This window comes from Eschrichtius robustus, chromosome 12 (assembly GCF_028021215.1).
Source record: "Eschrichtius robustus isolate mEscRob2 chromosome 12, mEscRob2.pri, whole genome shotgun sequence".
Lineage (NCBI taxonomy): Eukaryota > Metazoa > Chordata > Mammalia > Artiodactyla > Eschrichtiidae > Eschrichtius > Eschrichtius robustus.
In genome coordinates this window covers 91,863,737-91,891,018 of record NC_090835.1, presented here as the reverse complement: position 1 = coordinate 91,891,018, position 27,282 = coordinate 91,863,737, and the positions used below count along the sequence as shown (strand labels likewise).

Sequence of the window (27,282 nt, the reverse complement as noted above, 5' to 3'; positions counted from 1 at the left end):
AAAATTCTAAAGACACTTTCCAAGAAGGTAGCCTGTTCAATAGTTCTAAGACACAAGGATGGTCACCTTCGTGCCTATGTGAAAAGCTCATCAAAGAAAATTGGCCCAGACTTGCTGAGTAATGACTGATAGGGACCAATGGGAAAAGATCAGGAAGGTAGAAGCAAATGGAGATAATTGTTCAATCTTGGAATTGAAATTTTAATTAAAAAAAGGGTTCCACATACATATCCCATATTGGCCCCACTTGGTCATCCCATTAACAAGACCTCATGAATAGATATTACTGGCAACATCTGGTTTTAGGGCTTTTGGTAGTTTTAGATGTTGAGCAGTTTCCTATACTGCCTGGGCATTATAGAGCTTGCCTAGTCTGGGAAAAAATAGAGGTAACATACTTGTGCCGAGTCTGTGATAAGGAAAGGCAACTTGTTTGAGTTTGTCAAGAGAATGTTCTAGAATACCAAAAATGTACAGGCAGGTAATTAAAACGTGGCTGGTTTTCAAATTGGAAGTTCAGTCAGCTCTCAGGTACAGATCTCTAATGCTGCAAAGGGATCAGGTCAGCATTTGTCATGTACGTATTTGCTGTCTAGAATGACTTTTACCAGATCAGTAAAGCACTGTTACTGTACTGTTATCGTTGGCTGTCAACCAGCAGAAGCAAATGGCTTTGTTATTAAGAATGGCATTTGCCTCCAACTGGGAAGAGCCTCCCTTGGGTTGCCTTTCTCTTACTGGGGTGGGCACATGGCTAGAAGGAAACCAGCCAACAATTGAAGACAAAAGCACAAGGGCCATTGTTAGAAGAAATTTCGCAGTCTGATTTGATTCAACAGAACCACCTTGGGTCTGGTCTTTGTAACTTTCATCATTGCTTTGGGAGGAAGGACTTTCAAAAAGCCAAATTGTTTTTCAGTTTTTCTTTGGTGTTTAGGTTATTTCTGAAATGTGAAGAAGGAATAATAAAGCCACTAAGATACTCATGGCAACTACTAGATAAACATAAACACTTTAGAGGTATGGATATTCTACCTCAAAGGAACATTCTTTCCCTTTTGAACACGTTTAATTCTAATAATAATTATAGCTAAAGAATATGTGTTTCTTCACACACAGGATAGTGTTTTTTTAAAAATCTAGTAGAATGTATTTCCTGTCATTGTTTAAGAGTCGGATACAAGTCCAGCCCCTTTCACAATGAACTGTCCCACATCTTCTCTCAGGAATCCTTAAGTAGACCAGTAAACTGATGGCAAGCATTTTGAATACGATGGACTTAGAGGCTCATTGCTTGTTTTCTATGCTATCATCATTTTTGACACACATTCCTGTGTCATGGCCCTATTTCATTATTATAGAATGGTGTTGTGGAGTAAGGATGATATTAAATTTTAATGTATTGCTATTATTACTGTTGACTGTTTTTAGCGTTAAGTATGCCTGCTTCTTTAATTCCAGCCTCTGCAGGGCCAGAAAACAGAAGTGTGCATAAACAGTCAGGAAAATTACTGTATACCGTGGAGACCCAGCCTCGCATGTTCTGCCTGTTGTGAATGATGAATCAAAATGGAAAGGTTATCATTTTCATTAGCTAGGAAAGAACAAGACCATACTTTTCTCCAAGTGTAATTACAGTGGTTCACTGGCAACATTACACTGCAGTAATTAGTCTAAAGGTGTATGTGAGGGCAGGCTTTTGCACAGACACTAGAAATATTATTTCAGAGTTTAAGGTCACAGCCTTGTGTTTAACATGTTCCAGGCAGCTTAGGGGAAAAAAAAAAAAAAAACTAATTTGACTGGAGGTAAAGAAAGACATTTGACATTTCCCAGAGTCATGCATTCAGAAACCAGTCAGGTAGAAAAATTGTATTTTATTATCTACAATAAAAAAAAAAAAAAAAAAACTTAGCTGCAGAAGTAGCATGTCAGAGAATACTGTATAGGATAAACATAGATAAAATTTAAGTTTATTAGGAATGTGCTGTAAATAATTATGAGAGCTTTTGATATGTGTGTTTTAAATCTGTATTTTTCCACCTAAGGCAATTGGACAGAAAAATTAATTGCTAGAAACTTTTCAGGGGAAGCAAAATAATTCCTCTACCTTCTTATAACTGTTTTCAAGAAATAAATATTTCTCTGACACAGGTCTTCTAATATATATCTGTCCTTTGTGAATGTTTTTTGGAAACTCTGAGTGGTTATATTGAATTAATTAAAATCTCTCTAACCTAACCCTTCAGAGTAGAAAGTGAATTGCAGTTATTTTCTAAAGCCACACCTCAGGCTTTCTGTTTAAGTAAAACAAAAGTGAGAAGAAGGGGAAAAAAAAAAAAAAAACTAGTTAAAAGTAAGATTTACATAAAATTTATACTTTAAAGCCATATATGGGTTTAAAAGAAACTCTTTGCTTCTTCTAGTTCAAGGAATACTTATACAAGTAACATTTCTTACTGGGTTAAAGGTAAAAGCCCAAGTACTCTTAATGTCTTTGTTAAATTTCAGTATTGTCTGCCTGTCTTGAAGCAATTCTTTTTAGTTTCTCTCTTTAAATCCTTAAATAGCCATACAGAGTATTGTTTGTTTTAGGACAAATGGAGAAATAGAATGTGCTTGAATGAACATTCATTCAGCAACCAAATTCTGTTGGAAACCACTGCTTTTTTAATGCAAGTGTGTGTTTTCTGTGTGTTATCTGGCCATATGGTTAGAAGTGATGTTTCTCACCACTTCAGGCACTCGGGAAATTTGAAGCATAGATGTGACACAAATAACACAGCCAGCTGATTATGTAATGTACTGTAAAATCTACCCCCAAATTGAATTTTAAAAAAACATTGCTTTTTGTTTGTCACAGATGTTTCTCTGCTCAAGGAAAAGCCATGCACTGCAGAATCAGAGCCATGATGTTGTACGTTTTCTGCAGCTAGCAATTAAATAGGAGACATCAAGTAGCAGGAATGCTTCCAAGACTTCTTTCTGCCACTGTGCAAATCACCGCATCTTGCTGGACCTGTTTCCTCTCTGTGAAATCAGAGATTACTAAGCCCCCTTCATGTTCTTACCTTCTTTGTCTATTTAGGGGAATAGGGTCTTTCTTTTCTCCCTTTGTGGTTTAAAAAAAAAAAAAAAAAGCATAAGAGCTTTTCTCATATCTTTTCAACAAAGCCTAGAAAGTTCTACTACACTCCTTTCATGGTGGAAGCCGTAGTTCCCATCACCTCTGTGAGATCAGCGGTAATGCAGGAACCTGTGGACTTTTTCTGTACCTTCTCTTCCTTCAGTGACCCAATCTGTGAAATGGAGGGAAGGCTTTTACAAGACTATTTCTATAGTTCATTTTTCATAAAATGTATTTATGAAGTCAGGTTAAAATGTACTAAGTGAAGTTCTGCACGTCCTTGGAAAAGCCACTGTCTTCACTGACATCTGATGAATAAATTACAAAGTACATCTAGGTTGTTACAGTAGGTACCAGGACTGACAGCCACTTTGAAAAGTCCTGACAAATGTCCTGAAAGTCAAACTTTGTAAATGGAAATTGAGTTTCCCATAGAAGTGCAGGGGGTTGTATTCCCAGCCCTAGTTCTTTTTTTTTTTATTTTTTTTTTTATTTTATTTTATTTATTTATTTATGGCTGTGCTGGGTCTTCGTTTCTGTGCGAGGGTTTTCTCTAGTTGCGGCGAGCGGGGGCCACTCTTCATCGCGGTGCGCGGGCCTCTCACTATCGCGGCCTCTCTTGTTGCGGAGCACAGGCTCCAGACGCGCAGGCTCAGTAGTTGTGGCTCACGGGCGTAGTTGCTCCGCGGCATGTGGGATCTTCCCAGACCGGGGCTCGAACCCGTGTGCCCTACATTGGCAGGCAGATTCTCAACCATTGCGCCACCAGGGAAACCCTTTTTTTTTTTTTTTTTAATACATTTATTTATTTATTTATTTTTGGCTGCGTTGGGTCTTCGTTGCTGCTCACGGCTTTCTCTAGTTGTGGTGAGCGGGGGCTACTTTCGTTGTGGTGCGCGAGCTTCTCATTGCGGTGGCTTCTTTTGCTGCGGAGCACGAGCTCTAGACACGCGGGCTCAGTAGTTGTGGCTCACGGGTTCTAGAATGCAGGCTCAGTAGTTGTGGTGCATGGGCTTAGTTGCTCTGTGGCATGTGGGATCTTCCTGGATCAGGGATTGAACCTGTGTCCCCTGCATTGGCAGGTGGATTCTTAACCACTGCGCCACCAGGGAAGTCCCCCAGCCCTAGTTCTTAAACTCTAAAATGCTCTAGAAATTAAAGAAGCATTTTATTTAATCAGCTATAAATTATATACCTGTAAAGAAAATTAGAAGGAAAAGAGGTTATTTTAAAAAGGGCTTTGTTGGGAAGATTTTGACAGGATTCTTCGGGGTTCAGGTCACTGAATAGCTTTATGAAAGACTCTGTAAATGTTTCTTGGTGGGTATTAAGATCACGTTGTTACTTTAAGTGCAGCAAGAAAGTACCTGTAATTTGCAGAGGGCTCTAAGCATACAGTTACTGTGAAAAAAGAGACAGCCTGGATTTAGAGTACATATTTCCTTCATCTGAAACCTTGTGAGCAGACCAAATCTACCATGAATGACGACTGAGAATTTTGGAACTGAAAGGTCCTCTAAAAATCAGAATCTACTTCCTCTTCAGCCCTGCTCACCTCTCCCCAGCTCCACGTCACTTCTTCCAAACTCTCATTTTTTTCTATGAGGAAAGCAGAGTCCCAAAATGTAGCCAAATCTCTTTTACCTTAAAAATAATCTACCCAGACCCATGTCCTCTCACCCTACTGTCCAGTTCGAATATGTGGCATTTGATGGTTTTGAATAAACCTTCTTCCTCTTCCTCTCCCCTGGGCTCTGCTAGAACTGTGCATTCCTGCTTCTGACCATTCCTTCTCCCTCCAAATAACTTCCCCCTTTCTTCCTGTCCTTGAAAGTTCCAGTTATCTTAAAATCACCCTCCAGACCGACCGACCATTCTTTGGGTTTACAGTTCCACTTGCATCTTAATCATCCCTGCTGAACAGCCGCATTGTGCTACCAGTCACAAAGTTTATGGAAACCATTGTTTTCAACCTCCTCTACATTCTCAAAATATATGTGTGTGTGTGTGTGTGTGTATGTATACAAATATTCTATAAACTCAGGAGTCTGTTCATTTTTTAAATTACTCAAGCAGTCTTGTTGTTAACTTCCTCTTCAAAGGGCTTGTCTTAAGCCAGCGATGTAACCTTGCCTTCCTGCCAGAGGTTCCAGCTGTTAGGGAAGGTTCGGACAGGGATGGTGAGTAGCCCAGGAAGCCGCCTTCTCGGCAGAATATCAGCATGTCAGCAGAGAGTAGATGTTGCAGAATCTCAGAGAAGACACAGTGTACACCCATCGTTCTCTAAGACAAACTGGTCCCTCTAGGGCAGTGGTCCCCAGCCTTTTTGGCACCAGGGACCAGTTTTGTGAAAGACAGTTTTTCACGGATTGGGGGGCTGTAATGCGAGCGATGGGGAGCAGCACGTGAAGCTTCACTCACTCGCCCGCCGCTCACCTCCTGCTCTGCGACCCTGTCCGTGGCCCAGGGGTTGGGGACCCCTGCTTTAGTGGATTAGCTCTGCCTTTAGCATAAGAGAAAGCTGGGTGGCTGTAGTCCTAGTGGCCTAAGGGTAACTGTTGCCCTTTTTCTCCTGAAGTCCTGCTTTTTCCTCTGAGAACAGGACTTCCTTGCTGGATAGCAGGGGCATTCTTAGGTAAATCAGGATGATTATCCTAAATCTTGTTATGTGGTCTTTAACCATACTGGGTTATCGTGTGGGGCTGGGGAGAAAACAATTCGAGAGTAAGGAGGTGGCTCATTTGAAAAAACATTTGAGGCTAATAATACGTTTGGCCCGTAAGTTTCCTTATTGTCACCAAGGCAAAGTTGCCTCTTCCAGAGTTCCAGCTGAAACCCGCCCCCCCCCCTTCCTTAACTTCCTTGTTGTTCTTAAGGTTATTTGAAACAGTTGATTCTCTTAAAGGTCATATTTGATAATTCACTTCATTGCAACTTCTTTCTTAAAAAAAAGTACTGTGTAGAACATTTATTATTTGTTTTTGTTGGATTTTTTAGGGGTTGGGGATAGACTGCGTCAGTTTTTCATCAAAGTCCTATCTTGCTTATGTTCATTTTTGCTCAGTAGCCTCTGGGGGACTTTAAGAGCCTCACCAATGAGACAGAATCCATAGTTGAGGGGACCAAAAGGGTGATTGGAGAGGTGTTTGCCACTATAAATTACTGCCCGTAGCAATTTTCCTGAATCCCTTTGGCAAATAATAGTTAAATACTCACATACAAATAGTTCTCTGATGGTTGATCGAAAGCCCTGCCCTCTACTGTATAAACATAGCAAGTCTTTCTAACTCAATATGTATATATTACTGTCATCGTTATTCTCTCCAGATAAAATGGAATAGCCCAAAAATGATTACTACACTGTCCACGTTAATTCCAACAAGAGGAAAGAAGCGGCATACGTTTTCAGTGGCTCTGCTCTCTCGTATTGTTGTTAATTTCCTGAAAACTTAATGTTAGATGAAGTGTAATTGCAGATTTCCTTAAGAACCATTGACAGATACTTATCTTAAGTTATAAGCAACTCACACTGTGAAATGTGTGCAAACATTCTAAGTTTCCTTCCAGTAGAATATACTTCAGTGAAACCCAATATTCATCAGTCTTTTTTAATAAACAGGACCATTAAAGCTCAAAGTAGAAGCTGGGAGTCGTTCTTTTGTTTCTCCTCGATCTTTAAAAGAGACAATAGTGCGGGAACTTTTCACTGGTTTTCAAGGAGTGAACTAAGTTAAGTGTTTGATAAGTATCCTAGAAACCTTACAACCTTCGGCTAAGGGGGCTGCATTTGAATGAGAGAGTGAAAAAGAGCAAATTATGGTGTTTTTAGGTATTGGCATTGTATAATGGACAGAAGAGTTTGGTGTTCTTGTTTTTTTCTTTTTGTTAGGTGGTCTATTTAGTGCAGCTGTGTTTATGTTTCCTGAGTGGTAACTGCCTGAACATGGTGACAAGTCCCTACATATGAGAATAGGGATTTCGTTTAAAAAATCTTGCCAATGTGCTTTAACATAGAGGGTTGTATTTATCAAGTAGCAATGGCAAAAATGATTCCAGGCACAATTATCCAATACAGCTGGTTTGCTAAATCAGACATTTTGACCATGTTGTAAAAAAAAAAAAAAAAAAAAAAGTAATGATACTTTAAATGTTGCATTTCACAGTAGAATGAAGTTGGAAATAGTAGACTATTTTGAAATGGTCACATTGCTTTAACCAACGTTTTGGCTGATTTAACTTCTTGGTTATTAAAAATGCATGCTTAGGTCGTAAATATAGATCCTGTAGAGAATTAACAGTCCCCTATTTTTGCTGTCTTTCTCTTAAAAAAATAAAATGAATATGGGGTCATGCCTGCAACAAAAAAGAGACAGTTGCCCATGACAGAGAAAACGTATATAACAAGTAAATAACTGAATTAATCAGTAATTTCAGAATTGCATGTAACGTGAGAAATGTTTAGGTACAGGGACTTAATGACTAGTTTTTAAGGTATTTTCTTTAGTGTTACATCCCTCATAACTCAAATTAATGTTTATTACCACTTTCATATTGCCAAAATATTTTCATGAATTTGGATTAGAAGCAGCTTGTTCTGGCTTGTTTTGCAACTTTGTTTCAAGAAAAACAAAGTGATATTTAGAAGATTTTTGTATGTCTTAGAAGCCTTAATTATCTAACTTATGTTGAAGAAGGAAATAAGATCAAGTTTTGTTTCATAGTTCTGTAAGAAAATAAGATTTTGTTCTACACTAATTTTATATTACTACGTAGATAATAATGTCTTTCTGGAAATTTGAATCAGTGATTCTTGTATTGGCTGTTAAGTAGCTAGCAATCTGGAGTCTACTTTAAATTCATGAAGACACGACTTACTGGTCCATAACTATTTGGGTTGGCATTTATTTTGGATTCTCAGGTGTTTGCCCTGATCTCTCCTGTTTTTCTCCCCTTCTCTCCACAGATTGGTGAGAGACAAAAAGTGTTAGTCACAGAAGAATCTTTTGATTCCAAGTTTTATGTTGCACACAATCGATTCTATGAGCAGGTAAGAGATAATCCCATGTTCTTAGGGTTTCTCCAAAATGAGAAAGACTTCTAAAAGTAAATCAATTTAAGCAAAAGAGACTTAAAGCAGGGGGGAGGTGTAGAATCTTGTCGCAAGAAGGCTATTTTATAGCATCAAGCCAACCAGGCTAACGTGGGGCTTATCTTTGTGGCTTAATCTCCAAAACATTCTATACAAAGGAATAAGTGTGTTTTAGTCCTCATTCATCTTTGACAGGACCAGCCTCTGGCTTTGCGGAGTTTGGAACAGGCAATTCTCACTGCCAAAATCCCCACAGCCTGGCAACGTGGAGGGGAAAGTTCTGTCCAGAAGACAGGAAGGATGTCTGTACCGGCGACATCAGCCTGGAAGGGCAGGGATTTCCTGTCCCTGTCACAGCACTCACACAGGCTTTTGATTGGTTGGTCTGTTGGTCGGCTTTTTTAGTTTTGTTTAGTTTCAGGTGTTGTTTTTTGGGGTTTTTTGGTTTTTTTAACTTCCACATTGATAAAAAACGCTGGGGGCAAAGGGAAAAGAGTCTGTTCGTTGGACTCAACTCAAGTCGTGTGAACAACTCTGGAGACCAGCGTAAGGATCAAACCAACTTCACTATGAGAGTTTCGTTCGAGGCCAACCCAAAGGGCTCCCCACTCCCTGCCCGTTAAAGTAGCGTGCTTTGCCCCACCAGCAGCCAGACTTCTATTTCAGCATTTGGGATTCCACTACCCCAGGTGGTAAAGCAATTCAAAAGAGATTGAAGAAAACAGTGCCTCCTTCAGGGGCCGTGGACCCTGGGAAGGGGCCAAGGAGGAGGTGTCATATGCCCCTCCAGGTTAGAGACTCTCATAAGGGCACAGGGTGAAATCCTACGGGTTTCCAGGCGTGGGTCATCCCTGGATCATACTCGCTTTTCTTAATATCAAGTGAGTTTTCCTACTTTTCTTTTTCTTTTCCTACTCTCATCAAATGACAAGTGAAAGTTTTTTCTGTGGGTCATGGCTTGGGAAGGCTCCTCAGGCCAGCCTGGGCAAGTCACGTAAGGGATGGGCAAGGGAAGCCGACCGCCCATGTTAGAAAGCAGGGAAGCAGGAGCCGGAGGGGCCTCCAGCGTGGATGGTCCACGTGGAATCATCTCAGACTGGGAACTGGGTCCTCAGGGAAAGCGGGGGAGCTTTTCATGGCCCAGACTGAAGGTGCCCTGCTCGGTCCCCAGTAGAGACTACAGTTGAGGATGGATTCCGAACACTGCATGTTTGAGCTGAGTCTGTCTTCTCCGTTTTCCACCTCAGTAATTGACTCCAGAGGACCATTTTCCTATTCAGGCCAAACTTCTGCTCAGCCCTCGGGAGGAGCTTGATTGTATTTTGGTTGCCTCTTTCCTCTCCTTTCTCTTGCCATCTGGGTTTTCGCCTCAACAGGGAACTTTTTTCCCCTTCATTTTAAAGGCGATGGCATGCCTCATTAGCTGTTTCCTCCAATTTAAAGCAGTCGAGCTTTTTCCAATTATTAAAACCGGAGGGAAAAAAACACTGAGCCCTTCATTCAGATCAAGGCAGCAGATCAAGGAGAGTTATTTTCCCCGAGAATAGTACCAGATCTCCCAGGGATAGTTTGCTCTAGAGATTTTCTTGTGTTATAAAAACTGATTTAAAAGGGCTTTCATATCCTGATACTAAAGCTCTTTTAGTCCATTTGCTTGCCATGAGTAATCCACCACCCAGGTGGCTTTTCTTCCTATACTTTGATGAAGCAGTGTACTCAGTGGCCATAAAAAATCAAACTCAGAAAGACCAAGATCCATTTCTGCCTCTCGGAGAAATTGGCTGTGGAACTTCTGGCTCTCATCTGATTTTTTTTTTTTTTTTTTTTTTTTGGTCTCTACAACCAAGCATATCAAAGATTTCATGGGAATTATTTTTCTAAAAAAAGATGACTTCCAGAAGATTGTATCTAGATATCAAAGTATTGCTGGATTAGAATTAGTCTATTTATTTTGGATTATGACTTGAAAAGATTGGCAAGTAGCTCAAGTACTGAAATAGAAGTGTGAGGGAGACATAATACATACAAACTACCTGTAAGTCCAAGAGGAGGGGAAACATTTGCTCGAGGTAAACAAGTACCTCCGTCAGTAATCTCTAGTGGAAAGGGACCATCTGACAGTTTCCGGTGAGCCAGCCAAAGTACCCTTCAGAGGCCTGCTTCTACGTGGAGGTAGAACTAACAAATACACGCTTTTCATAACAGAGCGAAAGAAATGAATGACAGCCATCAGTTAAAGGAGTCATTTAGCTCCAAACACCAAGGTTTGGAATATTGAAAAGGTGGCTTTGAAATGTTCTTCCTCTTCCCCCAAAACACACACACACATGTGCACTTGCACACACACATATGTACCCAAACATGCGGGCCTTTATTTGAAGTGGCTGCTCAAATCCTGACTCTGACAGCGAACTTGGAAGGTATTAAAAGTATAAGGCTTTCATCGGTGTTGTCCCAGTTTTCTTCATTGCCTGGGACAGCCAAGAGCAGGGTATCAAAGGCCTGTCCAAGAGTGACTGGCTGATGCCTCGGGCGGTTCCAGGCCTGCCTTCCACGTGCCCTAGGACCACAGGCATCCCACAAGGAGAGAGCGCTGTCTGTAGCCCCTTACCCCTCCCAGAAATGCCTCCCCTTCCTGCGAGATCCCCAGGTCCTTGAGCATCTGGAAGATAGAGCCCACTTAGGAAGGGATCCCCAAAGAGAAAAAGGACATTAAGGGACAAGTGAGGAACTCTGAATAAAGTGTGGACTTTAGTTAATAGTAATACACCAATATTGGCTCATTAATTGTGACACATGTATCATACCAACATAAGACGTTAATAAGAGGGACACTGCGTCTGGGGTATACGAACTCTCTGTGCTATCTTAATAATTCTGTAAGTCTAAAACTGTCCTAAGATAACATTTTATTTTTAAAAATTAAGGCTTCTCTAATTTGTTTTAAGGTTTTAGTGCCAAAGAACCCCACATTCATGGGGAAAATGGTCGAAGTGAACGTTTATGAATCAGGAAAACATTTTATGAAAGGGCAGCCAGTTTCAGATGCCAAAGTATACACGCCATCCATCAGCAAACCATTAGCAAAAGGAGAAATCTCAGGTTTAACAGAGGTGAGTAGAAGATGCTTTTCCTTTCTACCCTGCTAGTAAAACAGCAGCTCTGGAAGCACAGTGATTTCCCACCATGTTTCTGTTATCATTTATAGTACCCTTTTTATGTATGCACGAGGCTTTAATCCTTTCTGACAGATTGAAATCTGAATTAGAAAGATGCATTTATGCTGATGCCTATAGCTTTGCTTCTCTGCCTGTGAAGGGAATAAGCTGTTTCTGCTTCTAGGCTAGAAACAGAGGGCAAAAGCCATTATTTTCAGGTGAAAGATTTAACACGGAAGATGATCTGATCCAGTATGTTTCTGTGTCAGTAGGTCCTGAGTGGAAGGGGGTAAGGAAAGGATAATTTTTGTGCTTTGCAAAGCTGTTTGTAATATAGTAAAAACCTACATACAGTTAAACAGGCATTAAACCATGTCAGTATATGTGGTTATGGTGCCTTTCTCTAGGGTGTTAGCTGAATATCTGCTTGAGTAATGTGGAGTGAAAATTAAACATTTTTTTCTTTCTATAAAAAAGTAACCTGACCCCTATTTTATACCTTGGTAAATACGGCTGTTTGCCAAGCTCTCTCTTACATTTCATTGAGCTACAGCTGTAAAAGCTGATGGAGTGTGAAATGAAAATGTGTATCACATTTCTAAGCATCATTTGATGTCCTTTCTTCAACACAATTGTTAAGTGCTCCCCAAAAAAGTATATAGCGATGACTTAACATTCAGAACAATGTTGAGTGATATTTATCTGGCTATATAATTCCAAAATTGTTTTAATATATGTATTATCTTTTCCCTCAAAAGAAATGTCAAGGGCATGTTAATTAAGCTTTAGGATTAATGACAAAGAAGTTCATATTATCTATATTCTCGCTTATTGTGGTGGTGGACTCTGGAATCCAAATGTGAGTGACACCCTCTCATGAGCTTGACGAGGACACGTGAAGAAGCCGTGTGTACAGCCATCTGACCGATTATGGAATGACATAGGCCAGCCTTTGTCCAAACCCTGCCAAGCGTGTCATCCTGCTCAACCAGGAGTGAACTCTCACACTTGATAAGCATAACCGTTAATGTTTGCTGTTGTTTAGAAAAAAATCATACATCATACGTGGGGCTTTGGATGGATGGCCAGGAAGGAACAGTGTAATCCAGCATTTAAATTATATTGCTAGAGATTCGGCTTTTGACAGGTTAACTACTACTTCAGAAATTTTTAAAGGAAGTGGCTTTAAAAAATTTTTTTTCTGTTTTTCCTCACTGTATGTTTTACAAGGTTGATTTTAAATCGCCACAGTGAAAAGGATTTTATGACAAATGGCAGTGGTGGGCAAATTATTATTTCAAGACCCTGCCTGCTTTAATTCCTTCATGTAAGCCTATTGAAAAGGGTGGTATTTTTTTTTAACATCTTTATTGGAGTATAATTGCTTTACATTGGTGTGTTAGTTGCTGCTGTATAACAAAGTGAATCAGCTATACGTATACATATATCCCCATATCCCCTCCCTCTTGTGTCTCTCTCCCACCCTCCCTATCCCACCCCTCTAGGTTGGACAAAAAGCACCGAGCTGATCTCCCTGTGCTATGCGGCTGCTTCCCACTAGCTATCTATTTTAGATAGTAGTGTTTGGTAGTGTATATATGTCCATGCCACTCTCTCACTTCGTCCCAGCTTACCCGTCCCCCTCCCTGTGTCCTCAAGTCCATTCTCTACATCTGCGTCTTTATTCCTGTCCTGCCCCTAGATTCTTCAGAACCATTTTTTTTTTTTAGAGTCCATATATATGTGTTAGCATACGGTATTTGTTTTTCTCTTTCTGACTCTGTATGACAGACTCTAGGTCCATCCAGAAAAGGGTGGTATTTTAAAACATCACATTAATAATACACAAATAAGGAAAAGCAGTACCCTTTCACTGGTTCCTTAACTGTAATGTTGCTTTCTAAAGGGGCAGCCCCATTTAAATTCCATGGGACAGCTTTTTCTATTCTCCGCTGCCTCCCTCCAGCCTGGGAAATGGTGTCATCAGTTCTCTCAACAGGCCTCCTCTGAGCTGGGATGACCCAAAAGCCCTAGGTGAGACGAGGATAAAGGTCATTTGACTGCTGGCCCTTCTGGGCCTCTGGGAATTATAGTTTGATCGCATGCATGAGGCCAAAGGGTTAGGAATATTGATTTGGGCATTTACATTAAGGGAAACATCAGGCAAGTCCTTTATCACCATTTGAGACTTCATGTAAATTAATGAACATAGCTTTACGCTTCATTATTTGTCTGCTTTTAAAGATATGCCAAACTCAGGGTCAAAAATCCTTCCCTAATGAATTTGTCCTGGTGTTACAAATGGTTTTGCTAATGATATGAACCAAAATAAATTAAGCAGGAGGAGAACAGCTTCCATTTTTCTAGGATTTAGAAGTAGATGATAGAGGTTATAATCCTGTCTCAGACATTTTGAGTCTTTGAGTACTGATAAAGGTGCTGGGACTCTTTAGTGAAAAAATGAGCCTCACCCTGTGGATGAAGTGTGACCCCGGAAGCAGTTACACCTTCTGTGACTTGCCAGTTTACCCTGGGCCTGTGACTCCTCCGAGCTTTAGTTTAGTCTGTTAAATGTGACAATAATGTCTGTTTCATAGGGTTGTTGAAAGGAATGTATTCAATAGTGTATGTAAACCACCTAAAACTATTTTTGGGACGTAGTAAATAGTTACTAAGTGGTTATTTTCCCTTTCCCCCAAATCTAGCTTCTCTAGAAAGAGCAGACTCTGCAGATGACCGTGGTACTATCAGCTGTGGTCTTGTGATCACGCAGTGCACATTGTATTGGAGTGGGGGTGATCTATTAGGGTAATTTGTTCAGTGCCAGAGACACCAATCCCGTCAGAATTTCTATCTTCTTAAATTTTCTAGGCTTTTCCTGAGTTTTTCTAGACTAATAACCTCCTCATACACACTTTGTAAAGAAACCTAGAAAGGCCAAAGCATCTAAAGCAAAATATTGTATAAAAAAATTATTTTCCATAGTAAATGTATTTCCTTAATTGAGAATTTTAGGATTATTCTTTAAGTATTTTAGCCCTATGCTACTTTGGACTTACTTTGTCTCACTTTAGGCACTGTTGACCTCTTTCGATAAAACTGGTGAGGGGTACAACAGACCAGGGGGAGAAGCACAGGCTGGGTACGAGTTACGAGATCTGGATTATAGGATTCTGGCATTTGCAGTAACAGACTCTTTGACCTTTTGTATGTCACTTAGGTTCCCTGGACCTCGGTTGTCTCTAAGACTCTGTGATTGAAATATTTCATTTGACAAAAATGGATTGAATGCATACCCTGTGGCAGGACTTTGAGTTCTAATTCTGTACTGTAAATATTAATAGAAATCAGGCCTTGTTATTTTCAAATAATAATAGTTACATAAATGCCCATAACATGGTGGGAAAGGAAAGCTATAGTAAAGTCGAAAGCTTACTGTCCTCTCAGAAATGATATTCTAATAAAAACAGCATATAGTAATATCTTTTGATGGTTATTACTATTCCTCTTTTCAGTTCAGTTAGAGGAATGGAGGAAGAGGGGAAGGGGAGAATAGGATAGAGAGACAAAATTAGTCTGATTATTTTTAAGGAAGGTGGGAGCCAAAATGCCACCTCTAACCTAATAGGGAACATTTTAAAATAAATATCATTTAAGGGTAATTAATTTCAGAAAAAGGTTATGTAATAATTATCCAATGGAAGGCATTGTAGAGTTCAAAGGGATAAATATAAATCAAAGAAAGGATAGATCATGCCCTTTTCTATGGAAACTGTCAGGCAACTTTGTTCTTAGGGGGGAGAAGAGATGGGAGGAAGCAGGGGACACATAAATTTTCATAGACGTTCCAGGACAGTGATTCTCAAGTGTGGTCCCCAGACTTGCAGCATCAGCGATAAATGGGAACTTGTTAAAATTCAAATTCTTGGGCCCCAACCCAGGCCTGAGCCAGAAATTCTGGGAAAGGGACCCAGTAATCTGTTTTTTAACAACTTGTCCAGGTAATACTGATGCAGGCTGAGGTTTGAGAGCCCCTCTTCCAGGAAAATGATTCTCAAGTGGGAAGGAGTGTTTGATATTTGTAAAAACAGTATGTTTAGTGAAAGGGGCCAAAAGAGTAGGAACTTGGGGAAAAACAGTTTTGTGATGTTTTAAGAGCATGATATTTTTACCATGTTCTCTCGTGGAACCTAAATCTGTGTTAACACATCCCATTTAATGTGATGATCTTTTTTATACAATTCATGTTTCTTGGAAAATTACTGTGCTGTTCAGGCATTCCATCTGAAGAAAATCTTTGGGTAAACAGGACCTAGTGTCACCTGTACCAAAATCCATGAGTATTTGATAATATGAAAAATCATCTGAGAGCCATCATCAAAGAGTAGGATCAAAAAGCTGTTTTGCTTTAACTCTATTCTGGAGAATTTCTATTGCAGAAAATTTCAAGCATATACGGAAGTAGAGAGACTAGTATAATTATCCCACCTACTTATCGCTCACCTTTAACAGTTATGTCATCTCTGCTCTTATTCACCCCTATCCCCCCTCTGATTCTTTTGAAGAAAATCCCATTTACCATTTTATTTCATCGAGGTATATATCAGAAAATATCTCTGAAAGATGAAGACTCCTTTTAAATACAGTATCAAATCTAAAATAATTAGCATCAATTCTTTATCCAGTTAATGTCAACACAGTGTTCAAACTTTGCAGTGTTTTAAGCAGTTTGTCTGAATCAGAAGGCAAATCAGGTCCACTCATTGCAATTAGTTAGTATGTCTTGTAAGTCACTTTTAATCTATCGGTGTTCCCTTTTCTCTCTTTTTTTTCTCTTTTTGTATTGCAGTTTATTTGTAGAAGAAACCAGGTTGTTTGTCCTGCAGCATTTCCCACAGTTTGGAATTTGCTAATTGTATCCTCTGATACAGGCTTCTCTGTTCCCCACTTGTTTTATAAATTGGTAGTTAGATTTAGAGGCTTAGTCAGATTCAGGTTTGCGTTTTTGACAAGATTACTTTGTGTGATGCTGTGCATTTCCATTATGAGGCATAGAATGTCTGGTTGCCTCTCTTTATGTGTCAGTGGTTGATGAGCATTGCCTAGATTCATTGAGTCATTAGGGGTTTCAAAATGGTGGCGTTCTAATTCTGTCTTCCCTTCCTCATTTATTAGCTAAAAGCACTTCCATGAAGAGAAACTTTGCCTTACTCATTTTTGTTTACCCTGAGGTACATTTCTGACAGGAAAGGTGAGATAAAGGCTTGATGTCTTTCTCTCTGTTTACCAGTTTTAAAAATTTGAGTTGATTCTGTAACATCCTCCAAAAGTAGCCAATGAGGGTTTTTTTAGTATTATTATAAACTCATGGATTTTGCATGTTTGATATGGTTTTATCCATTGCAGTTATTATATTTAATTAGTGCTCAAGTAGTTGCATTTTTGGAGAGTGGAAGCTCATCAAATTGGCTCCTCAATCCTTTGACACAGCTCCTGAAGTCTTTGATAGTTACTTTGCTTTTTGATGTGTCAAGATGTTCTAGGCTCATTCTTTGCTCCAGACCTGGAATCAGCCATGTCTCTAAGGAGCCTTGGTTTCTTTTAGTTAAACAAATGATATTTAGAGCCTACAGTGTGGGCTATTTAATTGGTCATTATTTTTATACCTTTCAGCAGGTGGAGCTACAAAATCCACCCCCCCTTTTTTTTTCAATTCATACTAATGCTCCCATCCAGGTCAAATTCTGAAATTTTCTGTCTTGCACCTGTAACTTCTTTCTTCCATCCCAGTTCACAGTAACACCGTGTAATTATTCATTTGCTTTATCCTATAATATTCACGTAACTGCCTAATAATAACTATACCAACACGATCACCAACAATATGATTACTGAAAGCAGTTTAGGTGGTGGTGGTGGTTTTTCCGCTGTTTTTGTTCATAGAGTGCATCCCACTAGGGATGTACAGGCAAAAAACGGTTCTAAAGGCACCCGAAATAATTCTTCTTCATATAGTTATACCAACAAATCAGTACATAAGTAGCAGTATTCGTTTTCCATTTCTTTGAATTTTTAACACTTAATTTTGTTTCATAATTATGTAAAATACTTTGCAAAATCGAATCTACAAAAGTGTTCTGAGAAGCCCAACTTCTACTACTCCTGTCATGTCCACCCTGTTTCCTTTCTTACCTATTTAAGGAACTGTTTTTGTTTGTTTTAGTTTTCAGTTTATTCTTCCAGTGGTTTGTCTTAACAATGTAAACATTTATATATATTACATACTTTTTATTACCTTCTTCTTAGATAAATGGTGGATACTTTTGCTATTTTCACTTAGCAATATATCTTGATGGTTACTGCCTAACTGTATATAGAAATTCAATGAATGTTTCTAATGATTTTTCTTAGGCTGTTAAACAAAATACGTGAAAGTCTACATTGCTCTAGCATCTGAGTTGAATAATATTACCCTGTATGAAACCCAATACCCTTTTGGTCAAAGAAAAGACAGGCAGAATTACCTTATAGAGAGGACTGGCTCCTAGACCTACAGGAGTGGACCACAGCCTGATGGAAGGCATTAAAGTGGCCAGAGAAACAATAGGCCAGAGGATAGAAGTGGTCAGACATGCAAGCAAAACAAGGAAGGTCCAGAGCCAACACTGGCAGAAAACACCTGTGTCCCAGAAGAGAGGCTGCTTTGGCCGGTGGACTTCAAAAAGTCAGAAAACTATCCCTGTTTAGAAATGAGTGCATCTGGTTACCTTAGCCTGGTACCATTATACACGTGATTCATTTCCTTCCCTTTGTTGAGTCCATGATCACCAGGCCACCCTCTGAATATTGTTTGCCTTTCCTATGCAAATCTGCCTTCCTGCAGGAAGAAAACAGATTTGTTCAGCCCCCTGTAAATGTGCTGTTTATAAATTGGCATTCCAGTTTTATACACTGGACTCCTGAGTCCCATCCACGTGATCCCTTCTGTAGATGCTGGGCGGTTGAGTTTCTGAGCTTTCAAGGCTGTGAGCCAAACCCCGGGCCATGTTAAATCCCCTAAGGGAACAAATGCCACCCCATGTGGCCTCTGGAGAGATTGCAAGGGATTTTTCCTCTCTCTGTACCTACTCTGCATTGCCATTGGCTAAAGACTCCACGCCTACTGCTATGACACAAAGCCAGTATTTATGGAGTGTTTATTATGGGCTAAATACTGTATCTTACACACGTTCACTCACAGTATCCCCATAATGCTGTGAAGCAGGTACTATTCTTATCCCTATTTCAGAGATGAGGAATCTGAGCATCAGTAACTCAATAAATAATAACAACTTATCCAAAGTCACAAAATTAGAAGGTGGGAGAGGCAAGCCAGGATTTATTTCCCAGTCATACCAATTTCCAAGCCTGTGTCCTTGTTTTTGAATTGTGGTAGAATACATATATAACATAAAATTTACCATCTTAACCACTTTTAAATGCACAGTTCAGTAGTGTTAAGTACATTCACAAGTTGTTCAGCCCATCTCCAGAACCCATTTGTTTCATCTTATAAAACTGAAAGTCTATACCCACTGAACAACTCCCCATTCACCCCTGCCCCTGACAACCACCCTTCTGTCTCTGAACTCACATACGAGGAATCATAACAGTATTTGTCTTTTTGTGCCTCGTTTCTTTCACTTAACGTAATGTCCTCAAGGTTCATTCCTGTTGCTGCATGTGTCAGAATTTCCTTCCTTTTGAAAGCTGAATAATATTCCATTGTGTATTTATACAACATTTTGTTTATCCATTCATCCATCAGTGGACACTTGGGTTGTTTCCACCTTGTGGCTCTTGTGACTCACGCTCTTGTGAATGTGGTTGGACAGATATCTCTTTGAGATTTTGCTTTTAATTCTTTTGAGTATACACCCAAAAGTGGAACTGCTGGATCACATGGTAATTTTAACTTTTTTAGGAACTACCATACAGTTTTCCACAGTGGCTATACCGTTTTACATTCCCCCCAGCAGTGCACAGGGGTTCCAGTTTCTTTCATATCCTTACCAGCCCTGATTATTTTCTGGTTTTTTGGTAGCAGCCATCCTGATGGGTGTGGGATCAAGCCTGGGTTTTTAATCCCAGGCCTATACTACCTTTCCTTTTTGAGTTGCAGGAGTCTTATTTGACAACTTCTGGACAGCAGTTTCCTTTTATATAACAGAGAAGCTTACACTAGGTACAAAAAAGGAGAGAAAAAAAAAGTGATGAGAAATTGGACAGTATTAATCCTCTTCTCTGTGTTCTGTTAAAAGTGGTTCGAGTTGTGAGTTTGCCTTAGGAATACATGGGAATGTGAGCACTACTGCTGCTTGGTAAAGACGAACCAGATTTACTGCTGACGTTCTTTCTCCTTTTATGGCCCATGTTATAACAGATCACTTGAATCCTCCCATTTCTAGGATCGATACTTAAGAAGTCAGAGCTATTTTGTGCCTGGCAGAAGAGAGAGAAGAAGAAAATTCTCTCCTAATTCTAAACTTAAAAGTAGTCAGTTTTATTCCAAAGTTTTCCTCTTATTAGTTTTATTCCTAGTCATAGAGAATTGCTTTAAAGAAAGAAGAGGTAGCGTGGCTTTGTGAAAAGAGCTCAAGATTTGGAACCTGTCAGGTGTGGGTTCAGATTACAAGTACAATTCCTGTGATGTTGTACAGCACACTTTCTTCAGTCGCTGTCTTCATCTGTAAAATGGGCATAACTAATTCGCAGAAGATTAAATTAGATAATGTGGACAGCGTGCCCAGTGCATAGTACATATGTTGATATTTGATAAAGGGATTCAGTAAGTATACCTTTAAAAATCAGTGATTTACTGGCTTCTATTTTAATATTTTTACTTTAATTTTCTAAGTGGTACTTTGCTTCCATTGGTCGTCACTGTACAACACAGTATAGCAAATAAGAACATGGATTCTGGGTTCTGATCACCTGCGTTTGAATCCTTGTTTCACCACAAGCATTAGACCTTGGGCAAGTTACTCAACCTCTCTCTACCTCAGTTCTTGCCTCTGGAAATGGGGGATCATAATAGTACCCACTTCATAGGATTTACATGGAAATGGCTTAGCAATCAAGAAGTGTCAGCTACTGTTACAATAAATGTTGGCTACTGATAATTAATAATAATTATCATTATTAATTTGTGATACATGCTAGGGCATCATTTTACTTCAAGCAGTGAAGGTAAAAATTGCATAATCTTTTATCATTTCAAATGTTGTGATCGTCAGCCATTGGTTTCCTACAAAATGGCAAATGAAACCAGATTCACTTAGGGGTTCTTCCACACAGTGAGAATGACAAATTCACAGAAAGAGGCTCAGTAACAATCTTACAGCACTGGCTGTTCTTACTGACAGGCATTTCTTCCTCTTATTCCTTGTGCCCCCTTTGAAAGGAGAATATTCTAGAATGGAGACCTGGACCTACCCTGTTTCTCACAAGGGAAGGGAGGACTGCCCCAGGGTGCCTGGCTGCCACCTGTTTCTCATCTGTTGGGACTTTGATCCTAATAATGGATTCACTTGAGCAGTTAGATAGCTCAACACCAACAGAGCCAGCTGCCCTCAGAAAGGAAGCAGAAGTTTTAAAGGGTGGCATGGTTTGCCTCATTACCAGACAAAGGGCCAGCAGGATATTCAGGTGTACTGAGTTTTATGTACAAACTATACTATATTTTCAGAGCTTTGACCCTTAGAAAAGCATTGTTAAAATGCTTTCCTCTCCATCTAACATTCATTTCCAAAACTACTGAAGTGAAAGGGTCTATTAGTTCAGGGCCAGATTTGAAAGCGCATGAAAACTGCATTCATGAGGTTAAGAAATGGCTTAACAATTAAGTTAAAACAGTTGAGAGTGGATCTAATTTCAAACAGATCAGCTAACCGTGTTAGAAGTAAATGAGGGTGTGTTCCTTCCGATTTTTCCTTCCACCCGCAAGATACTGGCTCCAATCCCGAGCAATTTTTCCTAGTTGTTTTTTTTTTTCCTTTTTAACTTTATATAATATTGAATTCTTCATTGCCCACATGTTAAGTTGTCACAATTAAAACTGTAGCACATTTAATATTTAGTCCATTTCTTCCTTTCATATGGCTTCTAATTAGTTTCATTTGCAGATCCATTAGGACATATTTGGGTTTCACAGTCTAGATACACAGCTTTTATTCTATGCCCCTGAGCTGTATTTTACTGGGCATTACAGCTGAACTTGTATGATTATGTCAGTTCAAAAGGTCTTCAGTATGTTTGCAATACCTTCCATGCACCAATTTGAGTACCATTCAGAGTATCATCAGAGCGAGCTGATGCTAAACAATTAGCTTTCATTTCACTTGCATCAGTAACTGTGCGATCGCTGACAATAATTTTCCCCCTCCAGAGGCTTGTCGCTGGGGCATGGGGAAGGGAATTGCATGCATCAAGGAACTAATTGTGCTTCGATGATAATAATAATAGCTACTGTTTAGTGAGCCTCTACTGTGTGCTTGGTGTTGAGGTTTTTTACCTGTATTACCTCCTTTTATTATTCTGGCCTGGGTTAGAGCAGCTAGAACACATGAAGTGTTCCTTTTTTTTTTTCTTTTTTGATGTGGACCATTTTTAAAGTCTTTATTGAATTTGTTACAGTATTGCTTCTGTTTTATGTTTTTGGTTTTTTGGCCACAAGGCTTGTGGGATCTTAGCTCCCCGACCAGAGATCGAACCCACACCCTCTGTACTGGAAGGCGAAGTCTTAACCACTGGACCGCCAGGGAAGTCCCATGAAATGTTCTTTACATGGCTGTGCACACTCACAAAGAGACATCATAGGGTGGGATTGGGCAGGCACTTTCCCTTCCTCTCTGCATCCTTTGCCGACAGTCGGAGAAGCAGGTAGAAGGAGCTTGAGGCAAGGCCACGGGCAGACTCCCAGAGCTAGGAATGGCTGAGGGCAAGAAAAAGAATCAGGCCCCCCAGCCTGAATTACTCACTGATTGAACATACAGGTAATGCCTGGCTTCTTAGGATATGTTTTAGTACTTATTGAACATGATATTATCCAAGCACCGGACTAAATATTAGAGATAGAAATAATGAATATGGTCTCGGCCTTTGAGGAGATTTTAGTCTGAATGTTCTTCTGGTAGTACTGCTATTCTGTTGTGACCCTTTTGGGGAGGGATTGGGGTGAGAGAGAGGGTCCTATGTGGGTGCACTGGCTACCCGATGTGACATCATTGCTCTGGTGATTAAAGTTTTATGGATGATTCTTACCACATCTAAGGTGTCCAGAATTGCTCTTTTGTTCTCTCATTTTGACTGCGTTACTTTTCAGACTTTTTACTCAGGCATCAATTACCAGTGCCCAAGTATGACCATATGTCTCGGTTTGTCTGGGACAGTCCTGGTTTATACCTGTTATCCTGGTATAATTAATAATAGTGCCCATTTTTCATTCTCCACAGTATCCTGGTTTGGATGATAAATTATATGGTCATCCGATCAATTCATAAAGTAGACCCAGCACTATGCCAAACACTGCTTGGGACCAGCAGTCTTAAGGTGTGATCCTTGCCCTCAAGGAGATGGAACTGTAGTTGGGAAGAGAAGACAGGTGCTTATAAAACAAAATCTGTAATATGTAAAATGCTAAATTGAATGACATCAGATCATAAGAGATTGGAAGATAGGAGACCTCTGTAGACTTGGGGTATCAGGGAATGTATAGGTCAGGGTTCTTTGAAGACAACAGAAAATAGCTCGGTTAGTTTAAACAGAAAGGTATGTAAAAAGGGATACTGGGTAGTCCACAGAATCTTTCGAAGGGCTGAGAAGCAGACTCTTCGCTGAGTTTTCCGACAGTAACACCCAAACCACATAGAAGCTGCTGGTAAGATATGTTACCTCTGCCCCTCCTGCCCCAGCAAGATAGAAGCCCCAAGCCCTGACTGCTTCCTCGTGAAGCTTACTTCACGATCCAGGTCTCAGACCTGTTGCATCTGAGTGTGGAGGACCGGGGTCTCAGGTTTTGTACCCTAGGGACAAAGGAGGATGGGAAGTGTTTCTTGGAATCTGTATTAGCAAGGTGGAATTTACAGTGTGGAGATGGTCAATGTGAAGAGAGTATTCACACGGTTCCCACTACAGAGGGTTTCATGGATGTGATGGGATTAGAACTGGACTTGGAAGGTGAGAAGGACTTAATCAGGGAAGTAAAGAAGGAGATTTTTCTCAGTGCAAAAGGAACATGAGTCAAGTGACAGAATGCACAGGAATAAATCTGGCTTTCCTTGGGCATCTGTAAGCAGATGTGGGCAATTGGGAGCAAGCGTAGAATAATGTTCATTGTGAAGAGTGGGCCCTCTGGACTTTGAAGTAAAGTAGCACATTATACAATAAAGCACATGTATTAGTCCATGATAACTTAGGCTGTGCTGCAGTAACACATTAACCCTGAAATCCCATGCTTAACACGAGAAAGGTTTATTTCCTACTCATACTACAGCACATCTGGCATCAGGGATTGTCTGCTCCACCCAGGCACTCAGGGACCCAGGTTGCCTGTCTGGAGAACCAGCCTCTTCACTGCCTCAGCACAGGAGTGGCACAGGATATTTCTATTTATGTCTGTTGCCCAGAACTATTCACATGGCCCCACCCAATTTCAAGAGTTTGGGAAATACATACTTCTGTATAAATAAGATGGAGAAGATATGGGTGAATACTAGAAGTTTCTACCATGCACGTTGGCACATTTTTGAGCACGAGCAAAACAGTGAAAGTAGCCTGTGTGAGCAAAAGTTCACAAGAGCAGGGCCACCCTCTCTGTTCTGTTCACCACCAGCTTCGGGCCATAGCACAGTGCCTGGCTCAGAGTTGGTGCTCTGTACATACTTGTTGAATGAACTTGGCTGTCACTGATACACAGGGTGGAATAGAGGGTTTCTTGACAAGAGGCAGGGAGGTTGACAGTACGTGATAGGTTGATATCGTCTATTACTTCAGCTTAGGACATTAGTATATTCTTTAAAGGCTAAAAAAATCGCAGTCAAGCCACCCAACCTGCTCTTTGAAGTCATTTGACATCTGGATAAGCAGATTGCAAAAACCCCTTTTTAAACTGATGTTAATCTTGCAAATTTAAATTCTTTTCGTGGGAACTGTAAGGATGAGTACTTTTAGAGCCAGGCATGCTTCTAACCATAAATTTTCAGCCTATTTCTCCTGTCATATTCAGAGTACTAACTTTGAGTTGTGCCTAAAATAATAGAACCGTGAATATCTTTGTTTTCTAACATAGTTTGCCATGTTTGGAATGTAAAGGGCTTTGGAGAAATAAATTTTCTCCTGTCCCTCAATCTCCCCAGTGTAATTCTATAAAATTACTGAGAAACATAAATGCACAAGCCATGTGTCAAGTCAAAAGTTATCTGGTAGGAAGTCAACCTATAAAAATAGGATCCAGTAACTTTCAGATTTGCCACCACTTGAGAAAGAAGTCCAAAGGACAAAAAAAGCCAAAAACTGTTGCAGATTTACTTTATCAAGGTCAGTATTTTCCTTCTAGAGGCCCCTGGCTCCCAGGGATTCTTTCCTGCAAACATCCACTTTGAAAGAATAGAGTATCCCTCAAGCACATACACTTTGTGGTCTTACTGTGTAGATTTCGGAATTTTGGTTTCATCCCTCACAACTGTGTGCATTGGCTGTTCACTTACCATCTCAAGGTATGTTTCCTCTTCTATAAATTGGGGGTGATAGAATCTATTCAATAGGGTAGTTTTGACAATGAAGTGAGGTAATGCATGGGAAGCACTCAGTAGTACTGGCACGGAGGAAGTGATAAATGACTATGTGGTACGAAGTTGGTGGCACGGTGATGATCACGGAGGATTTATTTGGGCCTCGTTAACCGAGATGCTAATATTGCATCCATGACATATATACCGTGAGAAGAGGAGTTGGTCATTGGTCTTTTCAGTCATATTTATAACCAACAACAGCATTTTTTAAAGTATAGTTACCTAAAATAAATACTTCGTGATCGTGTTTCTAAGTTTCCCCTTTTCATTGACTTTGAGTGCTATTTCTTTTCTGCTATCCTTCAGATGAGGTCAGTTCCTCTGAACAGTCACAAAGCATCCATAGTGTAGGATAGTGTAATTTGCTACAGGCTTTTTCTTTTAAATATTCTTGTAGGAGGTGGTTTTTCCATGCTCTGTACTATATAATCTGAAAATAAACACAAACAATCTGCCTAATTGGTCTCCCTGTTTCTACCCTCTATAAAAATCAGATCATGTCTTTCTTGTGGTCAAAATCTAGGGTTCCATATGACCTAGGATATGTACCCAGCAGAATTAAAAGCAGGCACTCAGATAGATACTTGCTCTGTTTGTTGCCAATTGTATTGTATGCCAATGTTCATAGCAGCATTATTCACAATAACCGAAAGCTGGAAACAACCCAAGCGTCCATCAACAAATAACTGGATAAACAGAATGTCTTTGATATGTCGATATGTACATAAAATGGAATTTTGTTCAGCCATAAAAAGAAATGAAGTTCTAAAGCATGCTACCACATGGATGAACCCTGAAAACATTATGCTAAGTGAAATAAGTCAGGCACAAAAGAACAAATATTATATGATTCCACTTATATGCAAGATCTAGAATAGGCAAATCTGTAGAGCCAGAAAGTAGGTTAGAGGTTATCAGAGGTTGGGGGTAGGAGAGTTGTTTCTTAATAGTTACTGAGTTTTCTGTTTGGAGTGATGAAAAAGTTTTAGAAATAGACAGTGGTGATGGTTGTACAACATGGCAAATGTAATTGCCACTGAACTGTACACTTAAAAATGATTAAAATGGTAATTTTTATGTTATATATATCTCACCACAGTAAAAAATATTTTTTAAAAGTCTCGAGTTTCCCATCACACTCAGAGTGGAAGCCAAAGGCCCTGCAGTGGCCTACAAGGCCTAGTGCCTTGCATACTCCTCCGTCGCCTCTCTGACATCATCATTTACCCTTTTCCCCCTCGAACACACTGGGCCAGCCACAGTGGCCTCCATGCTGCACCTGAGATGTGAACACACCAGGTTTGCTCCCTCAGGAGGGCCTTCCCACTTGCTAGACCCTCTGCGTGGAACGTGCTTCTATTAGATGCCCACATGTCATGTCTGTCCTCTCCTCCATTCAGGTCTCTGCCGAAACCCACCTTATCAATGAGGCCTTCCTGAGGAGCCCTCTGTTAAATAGCAGCCCCCACCATCTGTCACACCTAGTACCCCCTGTCCTTACTCTGTTTCTCTCCACGGTACATCTCACCATCAGACATACCAAATATCTATGTTCCTTTGTCTCCAGCTAATAAAATGGAAGCGCCATCCATGAGGGCTGAGCTATTTTGCTTTGTTCACTCCTTTGTCCTTAATGTCTGGAATAGTGCCTGGCATAGAGCAAATGCTCACTCAGTGTCTCTTGAATGAATGAATGAGTGAATGAATATATTTGTGCTGGAGATATACGTGTATCCCTTACTTTAAAAAGATTGCAGAACCAAATATCTGGTCATCCTGTATGTTAGTTAGCTATTATCACTATAAATGCCTCATATATAACAACCACAAAACCTTAGTGGGGTTCAGCTAATCTCGACTGGGCACACTCGCACATCTGCAGTCAGCTGTGGGGTCTCTGAGCGGGTCTTCTGATCTCGATGTGGCTGCTGACATGCCTGTGGTTCAGCTGGCAGCTGGCAGGTAGCCACAACTGGGACTATTTAGATGAATCAGCTCTGCTCCATGTGTCTCATCCTACAGCAGGCTAACCTGGAAACGTCCTCATGGTAAAGGCAGAGGAACAGGAACAGCAAACAG

The 27,282-nt window shown here is 40.1% G+C and overlaps 1 protein-coding gene across 4 annotated transcripts in view; it reads left to right on the top strand.

Moving 5' to 3' along the window:
• CDKAL1 (CDK5 regulatory subunit associated protein 1 like 1) overlaps nucleotides 1-27,282 on the top strand; it is a 650,586-nt gene that overhangs the window by 605,629 nt on the left and 17,675 nt on the right. For all 4 annotated transcript variants that reach the window (XM_068557565.1, XM_068557566.1, XM_068557568.1 and 1 more), the window contains 2 exons: nucleotides 8,091-8,174; nucleotides 11,165-11,329. In XM_068557565.1, the coding sequence (XP_068413666.1) occupies nucleotides 8,091-8,174; nucleotides 11,165-11,329 (249 nt within the window). The remainder of the gene's footprint in view (nucleotides 1-8,090; nucleotides 8,175-11,164; nucleotides 11,330-27,282) is intronic.